Source organism: Artemia sp. Qi Xiang Cuo, chromosome 12 (genome assembly GCF_049724085.1).
Source record: "Artemia sp. Qi Xiang Cuo chromosome 12, ASM4972408v1, whole genome shotgun sequence".
Classification (NCBI taxonomy): Eukaryota; Metazoa; Arthropoda; class Branchiopoda; order Anostraca; family Artemiidae; genus Artemia; species Artemia sp. Qi Xiang Cuo.
The window spans coordinates 44,114,462-44,139,717 of NC_142805.1; the positions used below are offsets into that span (position 1 = coordinate 44,114,462).

The 25,256-nt window shown below is 35.3% G+C and overlaps 1 protein-coding gene across 1 annotated transcript in view; it reads right to left on the bottom strand.

Annotated features, from left to right (window-relative positions):
* Positions 1-5,520: 5,520 nt before the first annotated feature.
* Positions 5,521-25,256, bottom strand: part of LOC148946157 (serine/threonine-protein phosphatase PP1-gamma catalytic subunit B) — a 70,175-nt gene continuing 50,439 nt past the window's right edge. Inside the window, exons 5-7 of the mRNA XM_089098229.1 lie at positions 13,362-13,475; positions 11,358-11,501; positions 5,521-7,020 (exon numbers count right to left, since the gene is read on the bottom strand). Of these exons, the coding sequence (XP_088954355.1) occupies positions 6,916-7,020; positions 11,358-11,501; positions 13,362-13,475 (363 nt within the window). The 3' untranslated portion in view covers positions 5,521-6,915. The remainder of the gene's footprint in view (positions 7,021-11,357; positions 11,502-13,361; positions 13,476-25,256) is intronic.

The window sequence follows — 25,256 nt, forward strand, 5'->3', positions numbered from 1 at the left end:
TTGCCCTGAGGGCTGCTAGAGGGGGGGGTGCCATCCTCAGAAATAATTAATGGACCTTTCATTTACGTTGAACAAAATGCCCATATCAAAATTTTGATTGGATATGTTTGGGGAAAAGGTAGGAGTTGGAGGGGGGTTAGTTGCCCTCCGAACACTTTCGATTATTAAAAAGGGCACTAGCCCTTTCAATTTCCAATTGAATGAGCTCTTTTGACAAGTTGAACAAAATGGCTATCTCAAATTTCAATTGGAAGAGTTTGGGGAAATGATGGGCGTGGGCGGCATTTGTTCTCTGATCACTTTCGACTAAGAATAAAGGCACTAGCCCTCTCAATTTCCAATCGAATGAGCCCTTTTTGAAGCTTCTACGACAAAACTTTCTATAAAAACCTTATATGCCCCAATGGCATAACTTACTGCCCTTGTTCTGAGGGCTATCGGGGGGGGGGGTCATCCTCAAATTTCCATATCTTTCAATTATGTTGAACAACATGGATATATCAAAATGTTGATCGTAAATGTTTGGGGAAATGATGGGCGTGGGGTTTCGACTTTTGACTATTAAAAAGGGCAATAGGCCTCTCAATTTCCCAAAAAAATTAGTCCTTTTTAAAGTTTTTACGACAACGCTTTCTATGAAAACCTTTTATGCCCCCTGGGCATAAATTATAGCGTTAGCACTGAGGGCTGGGGGGCGGTCATACTCAAAGACAAAATTTTCAGACTCTTCAACTACCTTCCACAGAATGGTTATATCCAAATGTTGATCGGAAGTGTTTGGGGAAATGATGGGCGTGAGGGGGGGAAGGGTATTCGTCCTCCGATAGCTTTTGACTATTAATAAGAGCACTAGCCCTTTTTATTTTCAATCGAATGAGCTCTTTTTGAAGTTTATACGACAACACTTTCTATAAAAACCTTATGTGCGCCCAGGGAATAACATACAATCCTTGCCCTGAGGGCTGTGGGAGGGGAGAGTTCATCCTCAAAGACCTAATTTCCGGAACTTTCAACTACGTTGAGCCTAATGGCTATCTCAAAATTTTGATTCGATGTGCTTGGGAAAATGGTGGGCGTGAGAGGGGGTTAGTTGCCCTTTAATCCCTTTCGACTATTAAAAAGGACACTAGCCCTTTCAATTTCCAATCGAATGAGCCCTCTCTAAAGTTTCTACAACAAAGCTTTCTATAAAAACAATATATGCCCCCAGGTCAAAACTTAAAACCCTTGCCCTGAGGACTGTGGGGGGAGTGTCATAATCAAAGACAAAATTTTAGGACCTTTCAACTACGTTGAACAAAATGACTATCTAAAAATTTTGATTGGATGTGTTTGGGGAATTGGTGAGCGTGATAGTGGGGTTTCTTGCCCTCCAATTCCTTTCGACTACTAAAAACGGCACTAGCCCTTTCAATTTCCAATCGAAAGAGCCATTTTTGAAGTTTCTACTACAACGCTTTCTGTAAAAAAAAAACCTTATATGCCCCCAGGGTACAACTTACAACCCTTGCCCTGGGGGATATGGGGGAAGTGTCATCCTCAAAAACATAATTTCCAGACCTTTCATCTACGTTGAACAAAATGCCTATTTCAAAATTTTGATTGGATGTGTTTAGGGAAATGGTGGGCGTGAGAGGGGATTAATTGCCCTCCAATCACTTTCGATTATTAAAATAGGCACTAGCCCTTTCAATTTCCAATCGAATGAGCCCTTTTTGAAGTTTCTACGACAACATTTTCTAAAAAAAAAAACCTTATATGCCCCCAGGGCATAACTTACAACACTTGCCTTGAAGACTGTGGGGGGGGGGGGGCTCATCCTCAAAGACCCAATTTCAAGAACGTTCAACTACGTTGAACGAAATGCCTATCTCAAAATTTTGATTGGATGTGTTTGGGGAAATTGTGGGCGTGAGAGGGGGGTTAATTGCCCTCCAATCACTCTCGACTATTAAAAAGGGCACTAGCCCTTTCAATTTCCAATCGAATGAGCTTTTTTTGAAGTTTCTACGACAACGCTTCCTATAAAAACCTTATATGCCCGCATAGCTTGCAACCCTGCCCTGAGGGCTCTGAGGAGGTTATCGTCCTCAAAGACCTAATTTTGTTCAATTACGTTGAACAAAATACCTATCAAAATTTTGATTGAATGTTTTTGGAGAAATGGTGGGCGTGAGAGGGGGTTTAGTTGCTCTCCAATCACTTTCGACTATTAAAAATGGCACTAGCCTTTTCAATTTCCAATCGAATGAGCTTTTTTTTTGAAGTTTCTATGACAACACTTTCTATAAAAAAACCTTATATGCCCTCAGGGCATAACTTACAACCCTTGCCCCGAGGGCTCCGAGGGGGTTATCATCCTCAAAGACATAATTTCCGGACCTTCTAACTACTTTGAACAAATGTCTATATCAAATTTTGATAGGATGTGTTTAGTGAAATTTTGGGCGTGAGAGGGGGGTTAGTTGCCCTCCAATTACTTTCAAAGTTGAACAAGATGGCTATCTAAAAATTTTGATTGAATGTGTTTGGGGAAATGGTGGGCTTCGAAGGGGTGATAGTTGCCTTTCAATCACTTCCGGCTATTACAAAGGGCACTAGCCATTCGGATTTCCAATCGGAAGAGCTCTTTTTGAAGTTTCTGCGACAAATCCTTCGATACGAAGGGCCCTGGTCTAAAGGAAAAAAAAATAATAAATTGTGCCAACATCGTTCTTTACTTAGGCAGCAGTATTGCGCTGCCAATGATAAGTCTGCCGTTCTCATCCTGTATTGATGTTGTGTTAAGTTTTCTCTCATATCCTTCCGCTTCCTTAAGAAGCTGGTATAGCTTTCGGGTGTCAGATCTCGAAGTGGCATCTTCCATTTCGTTAGCAATGTTGTCCCAAAAGAGCTGTTTATCCTTCCGTACTGATCGATGGCATTCTCTTCGGAGATTGCTTGCTTTTTTCTGGCAGCTTCATTACTGACAATCCACGGTCATTTGTTTTTTGTAAAGTAAAAACAATGTTCTGGCAAATTATATTAAGATTAAATGCATATTAAACAAATTAATTATAGATTAAATAGATCAACCTCTCTGCAAGGAATCTTCGCCGATTAGAATTTACTGAGTTTAGTTTCATTTATATTGCCAAATATATTGCCAAAAGGTTATTCATAAATGGATAATATTAAGTCTGTCAATGACAAAACAGAAACCGCAAGTATAACAAAATGAACAGAGTTAGTAACTGACCGTTCAGAAGCCAAGTCGAAAAAGCTCATAAACCGAAGTGAATTCAAAAATAGCCCGGTGGTAGCGCAATGGGTTTGACCTTAGCTTGGTAATACTTGACCCGGAGCTCTAACCATGCTGTAGCAACAAGCTGCAGGGCTGACGCACGGACCTTAGTAGTCAAGAAGCGTCGTTAATTCGACTACTTACTTAAATTCAAAATAAGATATTTTGCTGATTTTATTATTAGTGAATAAATTCACTAGTGGAACAAATATATCGAGGATTTTTCGGCGTTTGCTTATGTTTTGAGCATAGAGAGATTAAGCGCGTTTTAGAAAAAGCTCAAATAAGCTTCTAAAAACATTTCGTATTTCTTGTGAAAGTACAGCAGGTAAGAGTCAATTTATTGATTTGACGGTAAAGAAGAGAAACACACAGGATTTATGTGAAAAGTGAAGTTGATCAGTTTATCTTCTGAACAGCATAAAAAAGTATTAAAGTACTGAACATAATCTGGGCTCTAATAAGGGTTTGCTCGAATAGCAACTTCGTTGAAGACTATAAATTAGCTATTATTCACTGTTACTAGAAAATAGAACAATCCTTAATAGATAACTTCACAAAACGGAAGTTCGTTCGTATTTGTAAAATGACACTATATTTTGCCTAACGGCGAAAAACACAAGCAGCAATAGTTTGTTAAATTCCAAGTCAGTGCCAATCAGACTAACATACTATGTAATTGCATAGCTTAATTTCAAGCTCATCATATTATGGACTACCAAATGCAACTTCGCATACTAGATTTCAGTTTTAACAATACAAGTGCCGCCAAATTAAGTAGTATATAATGAGCAAGCAAACGGCCAAATTATAAACCATTTTCTTCCGAATTAGCCAAGATCTTCAAATAAGTCTAAATTTGCATACAGTTGCGATAAAAACAATCTCCCGCCAAAGTCCAGAAGTTTCTCCTAAAAACGACAGGCGAAATTATAATCAGGCCCACTCATCATCCATTTGATTTCTTCCAAATATTTGTTTTCGGAATGGCACTCTGACAGAAACGTTTTAGACGTAAGGTTTAAATTGTTTAGTAAAAATGATGGTTACTCAAATATAACAGTTGCACGAAGGCTTGTACCAAAATATATGGGTAACTCAAAGCCAAAAAATGTCAAACTCTAGATGGTGCTGGTGATTTTCCTCTTTGAGTTACGACTCATATAAGTTTACTATACTCATAGGGTTCATAAAAAAATAAATAAAAGTTATGAGTAATGCCCACTGAGATAACGCAAAACTCTATTACAAACCCTGATTATTTGTCCCAAAATCAAAAGACCTAAACGTTTAACACAAAATCTCTTAAGGAATTATAATTTTGACCAAAAGTACAACAGAATAATTATACACAACGAGTTTGCTACAGCTGTAATGAACTAAACTCTACACTCAAAAGTTTCCATGCTGAGTGTAAATTAGCTAAATGAGCTCGAACTTGGGATAGTTAGCAAAGATTATTTATGATAAGATGGTATCACTATCTAATATATAAAAAAAAAAAAAAAAAAAAAACACACACATTATCACCCATCTAGCAAGACTCTTGAGGATAAAACAAGTTTACTAGTTAACTAGGTACATTAGAACAGAAAAAATGTTAATTGAAAATAGGGAAAATAAACTTTTCATTATCTTATTCTGTCAGTAAATAAGGGTTTGGCATAATTGCTATTAAATTTTTGGAACCAAAGTCATGTTTGGTGTCACAGCTGCCGAATGTCTGCTTCAAATAACATCAACTTTGGGCATACCAATTGTCAAACAAAAAAATCTTAAAAAATAAACAACTAGTTTTCGATTTCTTAACTTTCGCACTAAAGCTTGTTGATGTCAATTCTGTAGCATGATATTCATTAATATTCACACAACTCACTTTAATAACTGAAATACCTTTATTTGACAGTATTAGTAAAATAGATCCGAAAACATTCACCAGATCGCTAGTTGCTTTTATTTATCAATTTTTTTACATTGATTTTAATTACATTGGTTTTAATCTAATTAGTTACATTGGTTTTAATTATCAATTATTTTCTTTTTACATTGAGTCAGGGGCATTTACACATCTTCCCATATATAATCTTTGGTAATGAATTTTTTGAAGAAGAAAGTGTCAATCATACTTCAGATACATCTTATTTTATTATACGTTAGATGTTATCTAAGCTAGGTGATCTATTTCTTTCAGGAATAAGATCGACTGATCCTAGAGATTATTTACGCTATAGCAAGGGAGAATCAATGAAGATATATTAGGACAATAAATTAATTTTATAAACAAATACAATTCAGCCTTCCTAAAATCGCAATTGCAACATTTATGTATGGCATTATCAATGCTCTGAAAACACCTCAATTACATTCTTTCATCGCTCATCATTACGAGGGTTCTTAATCTTGGGAGCCAGTACCCTTAAAGCAGGGGTACATACGCCTGACGACAGGAGGATTGAATCCAATTTCTGAGTAATGTTCGATTTCTTCGTACTACTTTCTCAACTTTTAAGCTTACATTAAAAAGCAATTTCGAAAACTTTCATTTTGGCAGTCATATGTAGGGAGCTGTGGCGAAACTGAACAACGGGGACAAATATTTGTTCTGCATTGAATATTTAAGAACTTTTACCTCTTTCGTTCTAAACTATTTACTTTTTTCTTCTAGTACCGTCTAAACAGGAATAAAAGTTTGAGATAAGCCATTTATACCCCTTAAGATTCAAAAAAAAAAAAAAAAAAATGGAACTAGCAAAAGAAGAAAATTAAAATACTGAAAATGCCATAAAATAATATCTTTAAGTCTTGACCATATGGAAAAATTTCTGAATCTCAACCCACCAAACTGGGATGGAGTGTCTTTCCTCTACGGCAAATTAAGGTAAAATTGGTTATCTTTCTATGCATTTTAGGAAGGAAGATTGCATGGAAGCCGACTTTTCACCTCTTCGAATTTTGGCTTAATGGTAAAGCTTTTTGAGCATCTTGTGTCTAAGTCATCTCCATAAACATAAAGATGACGATTTGACAGAACCTGTAATTCCAAAGCTTCGAAGAGGTAGTTAGAAAAGCAGCAATGTTTTTTTCTACAACTAGCCTATTCATAGTGCTTAAATGCAACAAGTCCCTTTGAAATATTAAAAACTAAAATGATACTGGAAAACAAAAGGAGAAATATACAAAACAGACAATTTATAGGTGACGAAAGACAAAAACAAAATCCTCCTCGATACAAACAGAGAAATAAAGAAAAAGAATTGTCCACAATTCGATTATCAGTAGACAACTTTCACCATTGGGAGACATTTAATTTGCGTCTTGAACTGCATTCACCTGACAAGGCTATATCCACACAAAAGAAGTTCCGTCGTTACATCTAATACAGGACAATAATAACTTGAACATATTTCTTTCTCAATAACTATACACTTTTACAAATCTCTGTTGTATTAAAAGAAAAGAAAATTGAAAGATATAACACGAGATCTATTTACTCGCATTAATACCAAACACATAAAACGAATACAGTGGATATTTGCTTGGCCAGTCTTGACCATGTTCACCTTGTTCTGAAATATATATATATATAAAAAACAGTAACATATACTAAACAAGATGTCATTGTCATATTGTTATCACTTTTTATTTCCTTTTGCCTTTTGTTGAGCGGCGTTTCTTGGTGGGGTCATAGGACGGCCAGTATTAAGTCCGGTATAGGGAAACTTCTTCTTATCAGCAGGCTGTAACATAAAATCGTTGATGAACTAAAACAGATACTTAAAGCAGTACAAGTTTTTTTTTTTTTTTTAATGCCGGAGGACAAAAGAAACGCAAGTACACATCGTTATAGAGATTATACACAATTAGTGAATGCTGATGAGTGGGTTCATTTACATACCATCTTATTTTATACATTGGCTGAAGGGCCAAGAAACGGAGATCAACGCCGCGTGATTTGGACTATTAAGTCTAATGGGGCATCATTTACCTTTTACTTTATATAACAAGTAAGTGTCAATAAAAATCAGCAAATCACTAATCTGAAAACAATTATTCGGTGTTATAAAACGTATAACAAACGTAAAACGTATTTCTCTGGAGTATTTATACAACCAGTTGGTTTCAGATTCACACAGGAGATTATTTATTTTTTCCATATTTATGCCTGAAACCTAAAGGCAAGCGAGTAAATCAAACAGTTCGTGGTAACAAACTGTAAGGAGCGATCTGGCTCAATAGTAACCGAAACTCTAAAAAACGGAATTCTGATACCAATACATATATCAAAAGAATCACTCATATATCAAACATATCAAAAGAAAGGCTACAAGCCGGAGAAAATGTGCCTGATTTCCGGAAAAATTGGAAAAACCCCCTAAGTCATAGATTCTTAATGAAAATCACGCCATCAGATTCAGCGAATCAGAGAACCCTACTGTAGATGTTTAAAGCTCCTATCTGCAAAAACGTAGAATTTTACATTTTTTGCCAGAAGAAAAATCACGGGTGCGTTTTTTTTTTTTCAGGGGTAATCGTATCGACCCAGTGGTCCTAGGATATCGGGAGAGTGCACATTCGATCGGAAATTAAAAGTTGTAGTTCCCTTTTTAAGTGACCAAAAAGACTGGAGGGCAACTAGCTCCCCTCCCACGCCTATGCCTTTTATCAAAATCTTCCGATAAAAATTTTGAGATAGCCATTTTGTTCAACATAGTTGAAAGGCCGAATAACTAAGGCTTCGGAGATATCATGACCCGCACAGTCCCAGGGGAAGGTCTTTTAAGTTACAAAATTTGCCCATTTTAACATATAGTATCTGTTATTGGGAAGTATGCTTACATTTTTCGGATGAGGGGTGGGGCAAATTTCAGCTGGTGGGATTTTTCACAGGGATAATTTTCCAAGAGGAGGAAAGTTTCCAGGGGGGGGGGAGTGAATTTTCCAAGGGAATTTTTATACTGGGATAATTTGCTAGAATTTCTAGACGAAATTCTTCTTTTGTCTTACTTCTCTTTCTCGACTCAATTTTAAGTATGGGGATGTAAGGGTAATTGCCCGGGGAAAATTTTCACCAGGATTGAATTGTCTAGAAAATAAATCCGTGGGGAGGAGGAATTTTTCCGTGGAGGTGCAGGTTTCCTGGCATTAATTGAAAAACGATCAGAAATTAAGGGGCAACATTAAAACTTAAAACGTAAACGAACAGAAATTATTACGTATATGAGGGGATTGCTCTTTCTCAACACCTCGCTCTTTACGCTTAAGTTTGAATTCTGTCCCAATTCTTTAAGAACGACTCCAAAACACTATGTTTGTTTAATTAGAACGATAAGAAACTTTTTTTTAAAGTACCAAAAAACTTTAGTGTAAAAAGCGAGGTGTTGAGGAGGAGCAACCCCCTCATATAGGTTATAATTTCCGTTCGTTTCAAGGTTAAATGTTGTTCCTGTTTCAGTTGAAAAAAATTGTTTTATTTTCATTTAGTCTAATTACAGAGATCGTATACGGTTATTAATTTTCGTTAAACGGTAATGTTTCAAGTTAATAATAGGACAAATATGTTTATTTTGCCTACCGACTGGTTTATCAAGTAAAAACTTCCAGGAAGTTTTTTGGGGGACGGGAGGATTCAGGATTTTGTGTTCGATGAAAGGGGAGCAATCTGGGTTTTTTTTCTGATCCTAAAAAAAAGTATAAACTGAGATTGTAATGGTTCTTTGGCTAGTACTCTATTAATATCTAACACCAAAAAACTGGTTAACTGGTTAGCTTTTGCCAAAAAAAAACCTTGACTTTTTATCTTTGTACATTCGCGACAATATTCCGTGAAAAAACAGTTAATAGCTAAATTGACACGGGGAAGGGGCTTCAAATTAAGAAGTGATATTTTTTCTAGCCAATTTGATCACGTCCATACTTTACCTAAGTGATGAGGATAGCAAATATTAAACCTGATTGTTGGAATTAGTTAAGTAGAAACATGCACCCAAATATATCTTAAAAATTGGAAAAAAAAGTTGGAAATTCAATTTTCAATGAAAAAAAGTTCCGGTAGTAGCGGACACCGAATTCTAAAAAAGTAAACGTGGGTAAAAAATTAGCAAAAAATAAAACAAAACAAATGGCACCAAAGGGCTTCTTTAAAAGGTGCAACTTTCTTTTGAGGGTTTAGGTGTCTATAGACAACAACTTCGATAGAATTGTTAATGTTCTAATTTTTATAGACAACAAATTTAGCTAATTCATTTTGCTTCTTTTTTTTACAGTTCAACATGACAACAATGACGAAAATATGATAATCCTATCCCTAAGAAATTCGCAATTTAAAAAAGGGAAAGCCTAGAAAATAACGGTTGTCATACATGAACGAAATTAAGATAGGTTAAGGGGACGAAAAATATTTTATTTTTATGTCCTTGGTACTTTAGCCTATTCTCGTGCTCAAATATGAAAGTAGACACTAAGCAATCCTGGAGACTCTATCACTAGATGAGCAGTGTGTGGCAAATAAAAACAGAGTACCTTTCACTTTTACCAATTGACCAAAAAAAAATGATGTCAGAAAAATTCAGCAGAACCTCTAATCCCACTTCGCCCATCACAAAGTGCATCATTACAAAAAAATTTTACATGTCTTTTCCCTTGTGTATGTCTTGCTTCTAAAATATTTAGTCAAAGCTTTTAGTCAAACCTTTGCGTGCTATCATTAGTTAATCAACTATTTGAAAAATACTTTGTTCACGTTTCTCATACTGACCAACACGTTCCATTTCAACGTGACTTCAAATAGTAGCTCAGCACTCTAAGGAAACCAACGGTTGTTGATTGGGAAATATCAGGAAATATAAAACTTCAAATAGAAAACTGAGACAAAAAGGGACGCGAAGTCCAGTTGAGGAAGTTTACCAAGCCTCACTTACATGGCTTATAAGCAGCACATCAATGCACATGCGTTTGGCAGTTTTAGCAACTGTAAATTGTCCTGTTTAGCAATTCGTACTTGTGGCACAAAACTACTGTTTCTGCCCTCCCCCCCCCCCCAAAGAAATAAATATTTATTTCATGATATACAAAAAAAGAGCGAAGGGACCAGTTTGAGAATCTAATCCCCCTCCCCCTCCCTAAAAAAGCGCTACTTTGTCTTATGTGTACATTGGACCTAAAAAATGCAAAAGGCCCAGTACTTTTATGCGCTGCAAAACAAGATAAAAAGGAAGGTAATTTATTTAAGCAGTTCAGGCTATTTTAGTCGAAACCTTCAGATACGATCAACGTGAAGATGTTCTTTTGGTAGCCCCTACTACAGCATAAACTATATGATGGGAGCGTGGATACCATAACTTTGGTGTTTATGATATCAAACTGTAAAAAATATGGGAATTCCAAAATACGTCAAAAACAACGATACTTGTTAATTATTCAGAACACACCCAATTTGACTCAGTTTACAAGTACACGGGTTGAAACAACTACGACGTCTGGGAGATAGATAGTATATATATAATTTGGACTATATATTTCCACATTAGGGGGGGGGGGGGGTTAGAGGTTAAGTATAACGGGGCTGCAAGCAAAATGTAACCTAACCAAATACCAATACTATATATTAAATATTTAATTAAAATATAGATACAACGCAGTTTTCCCCTATAGCCTAAACTAATTATTTCCAGTACAGACAGCTATAAACCTGGTTTTTGTGTGATCATGGAGATCAAAATTCTTGGGTGTGTTCTGTATACTTAACAAGTACCAAAACAGCAACGGTAGGTTAACTACCTTTTCTTCTTGGTTCTCATAGAGCGGAATTTTCCAATCGTATGCCGAAAATCCTACTGGGCTAAATCTTGAATAATTCGTCTAAAAATTTCAGTCAGATTCAGTTTAGACAAGCATAAACGGTACACGAACTCAGTTCTGGCCACAGTCGAAAATTCACAGGAAGTTTTACAAAGACGGTAATATTTTCGCAGCTCAATATCTAGATTACAATTGGAAACATCGGACCCAGTGAGTCAACTTATGAAAGTAAAAACACGATGTGAACAAGAGACACATAGCAGGTCAGGAGTCTTACCTTGAGAATTTGAAACGAACACATAAGTGTATCATCGACGGACATCATCGCTCCAGCATTGTCAAATTCGCCACAATAGTTAGGCGCTGAGAATAACGTTACTAGCTGACGCTTGGCAAAAAATTCATAACCGTCTTCAACAACCTACAATGGAAAAGTAGATACAATGGAGTTGAAAACTGAATAGAATCAAGTAACAAAATTAAGTTCTCGCATTTATAGATTCCAAACAACTGAGCTTTAATGCTGCTAATCTCTTATTTTGCACAGTACATTATAATACAAAGCTCCTTTCCCAACTTATTACCGTTTAGAGAAACACCACAATGACCTTCTTCAAATCTTAGCTCTGAGTTATTCTCAGTAGCTACTCAGAGCAACTCAGTTTCAGTAGTTATGACCTTGTGAGTTGACGAGATGCAAACCCTCGGAACAACAAAAAGTAATGTAGTCAATTTAAAACTCTCTCCGACTCCTTAATTTAGGAGAGTAAGAGAATATAAAATTTACAAAAAAAAAAAGAAAAAAAAAGGAGACGGACTACACTATCAGGTGCTGATAGTGTAGTAAACACATTTTTGAGATATAATGGCAGCGAAGTTTAAGATAAATGACTGAAGATTGTGAACATCATTATTGGAAAAGAATTTGATTTCAGGAGAACTAGAATTTGAACCCCTTTACAAGAAAGGCGACAAGAATGAGTGAAGTAACTAAAAAGGCTATATGTGTGTGTGAATAGTCGTTTTAGTTTGCCTATCCAATTCACAATTCATTCTACCCTGTTCTATTCTAATCTCACACAGATTTAAAACTACACCTGCTCAATTTTTTTGTAATCAATGTGTTTCATTTAGGATCACTGAGCCAATACAAAACTTGATTTTCACGTTTTCGTTCAATATACAATCGTTTCAAGATCTTACTTTACATAAAATGGTAACAGCTACCCAACTACATGAATCTATACAAGGGGTAGCTAAAGCCAACAATTATCCAGAGTATGTTTGCAATCCTAATTCAGATGGTTTCCAATCACCACAAGAGAGAATACCATGTTTTGTATCACAATCTCTGCACTAGGGTATCGAATTGTAACGTTAAGATTTTTTTTTTTTTTGGGGGGGGGGGATTAAAGGACTTCTTTTTTTTTGTATTAGGACAAGGGCAAAAAATTGTTTTTTCTCTGGTCCTCACAAAAAGAATACACAATGGTTTTTTTCTTCCTGTCAGTGACCAGGCTCTTTGGCACGTTTTCACATAATTTGTCTTTTTTTGGTTTTGTGTTCTTTTACAACCTTTTTAAACTGCAATTGGTGTAGTTCATATTGGACGACCAAATTGATACACCAAATTCGAGTTTCAAATATTCGTTCAGTTTACTGCTACTCACCGATTATTGCTATTGACCTGTTTTCGGTGCATTTCTATTTTTGACCTCTCTGTTTTTATTTGCTTTGTGTTTATGAGTCCTATAAATGCTATATTATTTTCTTTAATTAGGTGTCTCATTTTGGAGGACCAATTTAATGCACAGAAATTTATTTTCATTTCCCTTCAAATTATTTGTTTCGGGTTGTAGCATTAGCAGTTAGATTCACATCCATTCAATACCTGCACTTATACCAATCCTTATTTTGATAATTCAGTCACATTTTAATTATTTTTAGTCATAAAGCCTTTTGAACTGATACTTAGAAATGGAAATACTCGGCATCATAAAAAGAAAAAAAAAATTAAAACCCCAAAACATATTTTCCAAATAATTTGTTTGAATATCTTACTGAACTTTCGTAAAAAAGGGAAAAAATGCCAAATAAAAATAAATGCAAAATAGATTTAAAGTTATTAGTTAATACAACGAAAATAATTAGATAAGCTAAATTAGGTCAGCATATTAAATTTTTTTTGCCTTTTTAAATTTACATTTTGACAATTTTCAGTTTTGTATATATATATGTATGTTTACGAACCAAAAAAAAAAAAAAAAGACCATATAATTACCTGATGGGCCCGGCAAATGAGGTCCATATCATGTTTGTGCAAAAATTTTGCGACAACTTCAGCACCAAACGTGAATGAAACACCCCGATCATTTTCTCCCCATCCTAATGTATCCTGAAAAAAAAAGTTTCCAATGAACAAAAGGGTGGTACAATAGTAATTTTAAACGTGTTCTAAGTTTTTATTTTAAATGATAGTCCAACATAAAATTTAAAAAAAAAAGGATTTTTAGTTCTCAATTATCCGAATATCCTTCAAAGTGAAGGAATAATTACGATATCAATATCTGGAACAGTGAAATCTTCAATGTATCTCGTGATACATCCATACAGAGGAAGGGAGAGTACAAACTAACCTTAAGAACTCTTAATTTTTGGGATAAGCTTAAAAAGAACTTAAACTGAATCGACATCAGGACCTACGTACATTTGTAATTCTGGGGATTGGGAAAATTTTTCTAAGTTCAAAAAAGAGACAAATTTCCAAAACTCTCGCAATTAGTTATGGAGAAAGCTTAGATTTTGAGGTTTTCGGACACAGACCTAGGGTCTCCTTTTCCCATATTCATTCAAGGGAACGAAGTACTTTACTCCTTTTATCTAATAGCAACAGGATACTAACTTTTTTTTCTTCAAGAAAACAATGCTTAGGAAATATTACCCTTCAACAGAAAAATATTTCAACATTCAAGCAGTCTAATTAAACATTAGTCAATCAACAGAATACTGAACATCGAAGATTCCTTTTTGGCGAAAGAAATTTTCCATGATTTGTTAGATCTACTGAAAAGAAGCCATCGATTTTCGATCGTAATGATCCATTCCTTTCTTCGGAAGAAATTTCCTTTAAGTGTTAGCATTAGGGCAAACAGGGGAAAGGAGCCAAAATCCAATGTCAATAGCAATCTTTTCAAATCTTGGACACGTGGTAACTCAACAACTGTATCACAGACAGACCTTCATTTAATTTATTCTACAGTAGCAAAATGATTCTACACTTGTGAAATGTAGGACAGCAGAAAATTTACAGTCGACTAACTAAATTATTTGTAAATTGATTTTTGATTAAATTGATGAAAATCTCGAGCATAGCATTCCATCTCATTATATTAAGAGGGATCAATACTTGAAACGATCATCCTACCTCACCCCGATCACAAACTCCTCTAGTTGGTGCGGACAAAAAAAAAAAAAAAAAAAAAAAATCAACTGGTTGGTGGGAGTGGAAGGGGGGTCCCGAAATTTGACGAGTTTGGACGAGAGACGTGAGTAAATGAACAAAATTTGAAAACCACAGCTTAGTTTTCCAAAAACCCAAGAAGAATTAAAAAAGCATTCAACTTCCGGTTTTAGTTCTTGATATGAAACTAAAGTCGGCTTTAATATAAAGCTTTGTAGGCGTAGCCTCTTGTTTTAGCTAGGAATTTCTTGCTTTCGAATCTCACACATATTTACCCCTTTTTTCCTTTAGTGCTCAAAGAAAATATAAGTTTTAATAATATGTTTCACTCGTATTCTTCCCCTGCTCTTCCAATGCTTCCACACTGCGCAGTAGAACCTTTCACACTTGACGGTTTTAGACTTTAAGTCACATTATTTAATGTTACCAAGCAAATTTTGTGCGTAAGGCCGACAGGGCCAAGGAGGCTAGACTCAACATCTACATAGAATTTTACATTATTTAATAATAAATAATAAATTTTGAAAATAAACCGCTTATCATAAAAGAATACATACGTGCGTGAAAAAAGCTTAATGCTCTAGGTTAATTCTTGTTGGTACTTGAGACTGGGGTAATTTATGATTGCTTTAGCAACTGATTAATTGTCATTAAATTAATTTAAAATCACAATCAGAAAAAGTTTGAAATGAGGTGCACGCTCTTTTCCCCTCTCTCATAAAACTCGAAAATCCGCCAACCCTCCTGCCATCGTTATGTCTCAGATTCTTTTTATGCGTCTCGTAATGCCCACAAGAGCGTCCACTGATGTTTGGCACCACTCCTATCAAAGTCAAAAATAACTTCTAGATACATCAAGTAAAGAACGGAAGCTTTCACGCTTTTTCTTTTCGCCGCCAAATTACTGATATTTTACTTTTAAAAAGAAGAAAATCAGACAATACTTCACTATTTTGAAATGGTATCTGGGGTTAATGTTCTTACAAGTTTAGCCTGGCCTGGATTTTGACAGTTCATAATATCGCCCACACCTTTTAAAAGTAAAAAAAAAAATAGAAAAAAAACAAATTAGGCTGCCAAGTGAGTTACTCTACACAAGAGCGGATGCTGAAAGGTTATATGAAAATAAGCCTCATTTCAGAAGATATTAAAAGTAGTTTGTAATGTACCTTCTAAGTGTGTTGGGCCTATTTCCGTGTTTTATTTGACCAAGTTGTGAAACGCTCATACCACTGAGTAAAAGGCCGGCAAAAACCCTCAACTTCTTCACGTCGTATATCATTCCAAAATCAAAAACTAAGAGGTCACGGTTGTAATTAGCAGACTTGTTTTCCTATTCTTCCAAACTTATGTTCCTATTCTTCCAAATAAAGAGCGCATTCCCTCCCCATTTCAAATAGGGAATAACTTTCAGTTAACGGCAAAAAATCAATATTGTACTCTAAATCCACTTGTTGATAACAAAAAAAGGGCAAAACAAAACTGATTGCATGCTTTGAGTCAAAACAAGCATTGCTTGCTTTGGTACTCAAACAAATGAAATTTGCGGTCGTTACACCACAATAATTTATGTTGACTGAATCCTGCATTTTATGCCAGTCAATATCGATTAATTTTGCATGAAGTCTGTGTTAGTTTACACTGAATTTGACACTTATTCGCGCTGGCTTTGGGAAATTTAAGGAAGCTTGGTCGGTAACTGACTACTAAAATATTGTTTTTTCAGATCTTTGTTTCCAATTTAGCAAGATGATCAGAAAAGGCTTTTAAGCCTTTCCGAATAGTTGCCATCCGAATAGTTGCCAATTATTCAGCTAGATGCTAGTGATGGTAAGATAAAATTTAAACATAATGAATTAAACCTATAATAAATATATGGTACTAATCCCATCAAAAGCTCCTTGGCCTGTAAAGGAGGGGGAAGACATGTGAGTCACTTGAAAATTAATTCAAAGAAAAGAAAGAAGGGTACTGATGTCTTATATCCAAAACACTCAAGAAGTGAAGTTAGGTTAATCCTAATAAAATATACCTAAACATGATGAAAATATAATAATTTAGTAACAAAATTATGAAAACTATAACAGAGAATTATGTAAGTCAGGCCGCCCAGAACACATTATATTAAATGGTTTCTAACCTAATCTAACCAAAATACCAACTCTATGAAATATTTAATTAAAATATACCTACAATGTAGTTTATCTCTCACGCTAATCTGATTATCACCGAGTACATACTGAAATGCAGAAAGAAACCGGTTCTATTCAGATCAAGAGCTTGAGTGTGGTGGCTATAAGACATAAGCACCGAAAGAAGAAAAAGGATGAGAAAAAAAAGAGGACTATAAAGATTATAACATCAATCAGCAAGAAAATTAAGCTCCTTGGCCTGTAAAGGAGGGGCAAGACACAAGTTAATTAAAAATGAATCCAAAGAAAGGAAAGAATAAAAAGAACGAGAAAAAAGAGGGTTATAAAGATTATAACATCACTCAGCAAAAACAAATATTATAGGACAAATAATAAATACACTCCAATCAATCCTTCACAAGAACAAAACTTATAGAGAGAAGACAAAAAATCTTAACATTTTTTTTTTTGAAGAAACAAAACGAGTGACACACTTAAGCTGATTCGAGAACCATACAGCAACGCTATGACTCGCTATTACAGGAGTGAAGTCTGACCTTAGAGAAGAAATTACAGGAATGAGTATGATTCATTTTATAAAGACGGCAATTAGTTTGATCCGAACTAAAAGACGGCGGAGTACTTAGGGGCTCATGGAGGTCACCATGGAGTTGAGAAAAAGTAAAACATGCATATGAAAGAACGGTACTTACTAAAAAGTCAGAACAGAGGCGATATATTGTATGGCGAACATGATAAAAGAAACTAATCAAGTAGGTTTTTCCAAAGGAGAATTCCAATTCCGGGTATTGCACATGGGTTTCTCACTCCGTTTACAATATTTAAACTTTAGCTTCTTGGGGTTAAAGGGGCAAAAAAGGTACCTAGGTTAGGTTACGTATTTAATATATGCCATGCTTTACCCCCACCCACCCCTAATTTGCAAATATATAGCCTAAATTTTTTTTATAAACTATTATATTCTCATTCTATTTTGTTTTATTTAATTAGCATTAACCAAACTTCACTTCTCGCGTCTGTTCTGGATTCTTTATAAGTACCGAAAGAACATATAAGTAAGTAACAATGGGTTTATTTAAAAAAAAAAAAAATATATATACATCATCGATTCCCTGAAGCAATGCTTGTGCGGAAGAAAACCCACCTAATAAATCAAAAAACCAAGAAACCAAAAAAAACATAAAAAAACAAATATATCTAAAAAAAAAAAAAAAACAAAAAAAATAATTAGAGCTCAACTTACCGGACCCGAAAACCAACGAACCACCAAACAACACCCAACAAAATTATAATAATTATAATCATATTCAGCTGCAACTAAACCCTCCTCAAAAACAAAACTTAAGTGGCGTGGAATAATCCATTCAAAATATACACATCAAAACAATGGTTCTTTAGCGACTTACGAAAATCCTGCAAACCCCCAATATTCCTCAAATCCTCTGGCAAACTCTCCCAAACTAACGGAACAACATGGCGAATTAAAAACCTAGACCTAGACGTGACCAGAGCTGGTCTTCGCACCAACTGAGAAGATCGTGTCAAATGATCGTGAGTAGTAGACGCAAGACTAAACATTCCTGAAAAACATGATGGTAACTCCGAAGCTAAATATTTAAACATAAACAGAGCATTATAGAATACACATATTCCTGCTAACGGTAGAATTTTATACTCGCGGTAAAGATGCCTCACCGATGCAAATAGGTCAATTTGATTACCATAAAGAACTCTAATTGCCATATTCTGTGTTACGCAGAGCGGATGGAGGTGAGTTACGAATGTTTTCGACCAAACCATACAACAGTAAATGAGATATGTGTGAACCATAGAAAAATACAACATTCTCAGAATTTCACACGGAAAAAGATACCTAAGTTTACGCATAATACCAGTGTTACGAGACAATTTGCTGTTAACAGATGCAATATGGTCTTTAAAACTAAGGCTTTCATCAATTATAACACCAAGGTATCTAGTACTAGTAGATCTTACAATAGTATGGTGCCCTACTTCTATATTATTAATCCATGGATAATGTCCAGTAATTCTACCATAAATCAAAAAATTCGACTTATTATGATTCAGTCTCAATTTATTTACTCGCATCCACTTTTCAATCGAAGAAATACCTTGTTTCATATAGTGATTCGATATCAAGTAAAAGAATAGCTCATTGACGATTAGTTTCCTGAATGAGGTTTCTAACCTTGTTGTAAACCATATAAAGGTGTTTTTTAAAAATTACATCAATATAATTAGACAGCAGGAAACTTAAAATCTGATCAAGCAGTGGAAAAACAGGACGATTCTAAAATTTTCACTGTTCCACTTTTTAGCCAACTCAGTGCTTTATAATCAACTAAAAGAAGAACCTGTCGGAGTCAATGCATAATAGGGGAAAAGCCGCACCATATAGTTTTTTTTAGAAAACCGGAAAAAATGTAGGTACTTGTGCATTATTCGGTACACACTCGAGAATGTGCATCTACAGATAACCGGTTTCTACTTGTCAGTATCAGAAGAAAATAAGCTTAGGCTAAGTTGAAATCTACGTTGTATGTATTTTTATATTTTTTATTTAATATATAGAGATGGTATTTTGATTGAGCTAGGTATTTAATATAATACATTCTGTGCAGCCCCCCCCTCCATAATTCTTTGTTGTAGTTTTCATAATTTTGTTACTAAGGAATATTTCCATCATATTCCGGTATATTTCATTATGATTAACCAAACCTCATTTCTCGAGTATGTACCGAATAATGCACATATATATTTCCATCCACCATTATTATGAATAATGCACAAGTACCAACATATTTTGCCCCATTCTCGCAACCATAAAATTTTAACTCCCCTTACACCTCCCCCCTTCCCAATAAGTTTAGTTGAGCCTGACAACCTTTTATGGTAATGCATGATAATATAAACTTAAGGGTCCTCCTCTCGTAGATGAAGGATCCTGTTAAAACACCCAAAGGGTCCACATGGGACATTTCCTCTTGCCTCCCATAAAGCTTAAGCGGATGCCAACAGCCTCCTTTAATAAACATTCTAAAGACTCGAATTTAGGGACCTTCCCATTCCACAGATCCGAGGTCATGTTTAGACCCCCCCCCCACCTAAAAAAACAATAACTAGGATCCCTTCTTTCCACCAATTACGGTTGGGATACGATATCAACCTCAGTTAGAAGTCCCTATGACAAGAAGGTCAGTCACATACACAAATTTAACACGTGGTCATCGTGGAATTAATGTTACTATCCAGAATTTGTTGCTGCCTAAAAATCAACGGGCATGACGCCAGTTGTTCTCCATTTCGGTTAAAACACACGATCCCAACTTGTGTGACGTTTAGCTAATATTTGAGCAAAAGCACAGTCACTCTTGCTAATACAAGCAAAAACCCTACATCGCCAATATTGTATCCTGTGTGCAATTTGGTAATTTAGCCAGTTCTGCTAGGTTAATTCTTATTACTTACCAATAAAAGTAACAAAGTTACGTAACCTGAAGTTACGATAGTGCTAAATTAGAAAATATGAAAACTTGAAAAAGGATTTTTCTTTTTATCTGTATGATGAATCAGAGGTACTTATTAAGAATCCAGTAGCCACGCGAGAAGTGAATTTTCGTTAATGCTAATGAAATAAAACAAAATAGGATGAAAATATAATAGTCCAGAAAAAAATTGGGTTATATATTTGCACATTTGGGTGGGGTGGGGTAAAGCATAGCATATATTAAATACTTAACCTAACCTAGGTACGTTTTTTTGCTCCTTCAACCCCCAAAAAAATAAAGTTTAAATCTTTGTCAAGGAGTGAGCAACACCACACAAGCAGCGGAAACCTGTTTTTCATTAAGCATCTCGGTCTTTCTTGATGCAGACTTTCTTGCGTGACTACTGGTATCTTATAAGTACCGAATAAGATAAAAAATAACATTAATTTCAAAATTTTATTATTTGTCAAATTACTTAGTGGTAAATTCTAATATGTGACAGAAAATCATGCAACATTACTTTTGCAAACAAAGTTCACCACTCCAAACAAAGTAAGATGGATCACGCGATTTCTGGCAAGAAGATGCTAGGTATTCTTTCATCCCTAGTCTCAATCAAGAGTCGCTATTTTTTCTTGTTCTATTAGAGTACAACCTTTAAAGAGTTCTATTAGAATATTTCCAACATTAAAAAAAAGTTTCTATCACTGGTTGTGAAAATTATGTGAACTCTTGTCATATTCATATCTCTCGTTCGTTTATCTTTAATCAGACCGTGCATAATTTGAAACTTAATCAAATTTGTGGTGCACCAAAATACGGTTCTGTCAATTGAATGTCACATAGATGTCAACGGAACTCACACCCGTAAACCTTAAAGGGAGCTCTTGCAAATCATTCAGCGGAACGTAATACCTAACTAAGGTTTTTTAAGGTCATGAATATCTGTATAATAATGCGTCTTGCTCAAAACTTTCTTTGAGGGAGGAGGGGGCAGCATTTTTAATAAACATTCTCCCAGAGGAGAAACAAGACAAGAACCTACATCAATAGGTTAAGACCCAATTGAATCAGGTTACAAAAAAATGAAAAGGCTGTAAGCAGAATACGAGCAAGTTATAATAAGTTATTTTGATCTCTTCATGTTGAGTTTTGAACCAACTTGTGTCCCTTTGGCTTGAATTCTATCTGAGAAACGTCTATGCTCATCACGTGAGTATACTGAGTTGCCCCCGGCTCAAAGCATATCATATTTTAAATACGTAACCTAACCTAGGTATCTTTTTTCCCCTAAACCTAAAAAAACTAAAGTCTAAATATTGTAAACGCAGTGACAAACCACTGTTTGCAATCCAATTCTCCGTTGAAAGAGCCTATTTGACTAGTTTCTTGTATCGTCTATCTTGCGTGTCTTGTAGAACGGTACCTTTTTTCTTTCTCTCAATTCCACAAACAATAAGCATGAGTAGGGCATTCCGAAGTATTTCAAAGGGCCCCATTATTTTGTTCGGCATTCAGGTGACTTCACCCTAATTTGTTAATTACCTTGATTATAATTAACTTAAATAAATAATAGACAAAATGCAATTTCTTTTTATTCTACTGTGTACGGGATGTCGATAATTTTTAAACCAGAGGTAATGCCAGCTTTACCTCTCAGAGAGACTATCTGCCTTGGCTTTGCTCCAATTAGTCATGGCTCTCATGTCTTTCATCACTTCCACTAAGTTGATTTTGATTTTAATTCAAAAATCGACGAAACTATTTTGAACTATTCTAGATCAGTTTTTAAAATAGTATTTCTAATTTGACAGGATATATAATGCAAATGGAAGACGTCAGTTAAAAAACAGCATTGCCATATGTATTTTCATTAAATGAATTTGCAATGTGCCAGAATTACTTGCACCCTTGCTACAATGAAAGATGGGATTAGTAAGGTAGGGTCATAGACTGGAGTCGAATATTTGTGCCGAGAACAATCACTAAAAATTAAAAGATACAGGACCATAAAGCGAGCAAATGGAATACTAATATGGGAGAAATTACGAAATGGCGATTATAGTGCATATCCATGATTTCAAACGTGTCTTCTTTGAGGATTTGAGAAATCCAGTTTTCATATTATTAAATTCTACTTATTTAATGGAAAATCTTAAGTATGCCAAAATCTAGATATTTCGAAGTTTCTTTTCTCGGGAGAAAAAAAGGAAAGGTGTCCAATAAAAGAGAAGTGATGAATATACCAAGTTTATTCCCAGAATGATATACTGCCGATTTCGCAACTCAGCGAGAATCGAACTATCTGATGTCAAATGAAAATTGCAGATTCATGAATGCGATTGTCAAATGAAGATGCCCGTAGCGCAAATGAAGGACGATAATATTCAGTTCTTATTATACAATAACAAACCAGAAAGTAGATGACAAACAGATTCCCCTGGAACATATGTGTAGGGGGTAGTGTTATATTCAGAGCTCCCTCAGTGTTTTAAGACAGCCTTGTCTATCCCAAATCAAACCTACAGGAGGATGCATTTTGTTTTATACGTTGAAAAAACTAAAAGGGTACATTTCTTAAGCACTATCAATAGTCAAAGTAGGAATGATCAACTTGACCCAAGAGACACTCACCTCTGGAAAAACAGAGGCCTAAATCTCTAATTTTGAAACCCCTTTTTCTTAAAAGCTCTGACAATCACATAACATCCTCCCCGAAGTGTCGGATGTGTGTGTCTAGACCCCGGAGCCGCGCCGGTGGATCGACCGAATGCCGCCGACGAGAGGCCCGATCGAACACCGCCGAAGGGTCGTTCCGCCGCCGGGGCGCCACCGTCGCGCCGCCGCCAGCAGTGGTGGTGGCGTTCGGTCGATTTTAAATTAATTTGGCGGCAAGTTTTTGGTGAGTCAACCATAAAGTAGGACCTTTTTTGTCTGGTGTGGTTCAGCTTTTTGATTTTCCAAAGTGGAAATCAAGCAGGGCTGGAACTATCCCCGAATTTTCGGGTGTGTACCCGGAAATCTTACCTTCACCCTGAAAAAAAATTTGATTCCCCGAATCTCCGAAAACCACGCAATTACGGTGCCACCCCTAGCGCTTTATCACCTGTGACTTTCCCTGCCAAATATTACTTTGCATACCACAATTCTTCACTACTCTCTTGTTCATTAATTTTTGTCTCTTTTGTTACTTTGCATAAAAACCAGACAGATGCAATACGCTATTGCAACTATTGCAATCTACACAGTTCTTCATATGTTGACAAAAAACAGTATCGTCTTTATGAAATGAGTTTAAATCATTTCGAATGTAGTTTCCCAATCGCTATTTCTAACATCGTTCGTATTCAAGAATTTTATTTTCAAGTTGAATAGTATTATAGAACGAATTCACTACTATACAGCTTCAGCCTTCAGTTGGATTTTGAAATTGACAGCCGACAGATTGTTTCTATAGCTGAAATGTAAGTTTGCAGATTTTTTTTTATTGATTTTTTTGGCTGTTTTTAGATAAGATTTTCTTAATGTTTAATACTCAATTGTTGAACGCCTGATAGAAAATAAAATCTTCTTTCTGAAACTTTTTTACCCCCCCCCCCCCAAAAAAAAACCTTCTATTGAGAAAAAATTTAGCTATAGACTAAGCTATGTACAAGGTTGGGGAACTAAAGATTTAACCGGAAGTTACCCCAAAAATATGATTTATAAATAAATTGTGAATTATTGCCTATAGGGGGGGGGGATAGGGGGCTATTATTTTTAAATGATAATACCTCATTTTGGTTTATTGAAACAGGGATGCTAAAAAGATAATTATTTTTTTCATTTAAAGTGGAAACAGAAGAAAATGATATCAAATTCCCTGGGAAACCATTGAAATATTTTGATAGACCCAGGGCCCTCGATTAAGACTTGTTCATTGTCTTGGGTATTTTGCGATTTCTCATAGGCTACTGGCCCCCCGGCGCCGCGCCGATGAGGGAAGACCGGCGGCGGCGGGGCCAAAAATAGCTCGCGCCGCCGCCGGTGCTATCAATGTTGACAGCAAACATTATTGTTTTCATCAGTCTTTCTCAAATCATAGCTTAAATTTACAACAGATTCGAGCTTCAAATACCGTATCAAAAAATTCGTCAGTTATCTGGGTAAAAACTTTGAATATAACTTTGAACTTAGAAAATTAATTTTTTCATAATGCCCTTTGCCTATATCTGTTTTGTCACATTTAAAACAGATGAAATATATTACTTCGCTATTGATTGTTTTTTTTGCTCTTTAGGATTCCTAAAAAGCCTTGTATTCAAAACCGGTTTTTAATAAGAATTTAAAAAAAATAGATTTGAAAGTTTTTTTTTGGCTCCTTTATATAATGTTTTTTATGTGGGCTAAGGCTGAACTGCTGCTTTTTTATTGGTTTTGGCTGCTCTTTTGGATATTAGTCATTTTTTCTTTCTGTGATTCATTTAAAAATATAAAATGATAAACACCTAAGACCAGTCAAGCTATAAACTGCATCTAAAATGAGTATATTTATCAAATTTAATAATACATGAAGGACACTTTGCATGGGAACATTTCGTTTACATTGACACATGAGAAGCTTGGTGTTGTATTTGCTATAAAGTTAAATGAAGTGCCAGTTATCTTCTTAGGTAAAAAATGAAGAGCTCATCCGTTTTAAATGTAATTAAATTAAATAATATGCAGACTGAAGTAGCTTCAGGAAGATGTTGTGATTTTAATCCTAGTTCGTCACTTTTAATCCAAGCAAAATGTTAGGACACTTAGTATCAGCTATTGAGTTTAAGCTTTGATTTCCAAATGCTCACAAAATTACCAAATTTAAGAAAGTCGCAACAATAAGTCACATGTGGTCAAAATACTCAAAGACTCCTCTTTGATCCCCACCCAGGCTCAAAGCTTCTGTTATGGTCATTTCCATGGAAATCTCCAAAGAGTTTCTTTTTAAAATAGCTTTTAAGCGTAGTTAGGGGTATTTAGCCTTTTTGCTTTTCTTCAAAGCTTTGAAAAAAGTTTTATAATATTCCAAATGT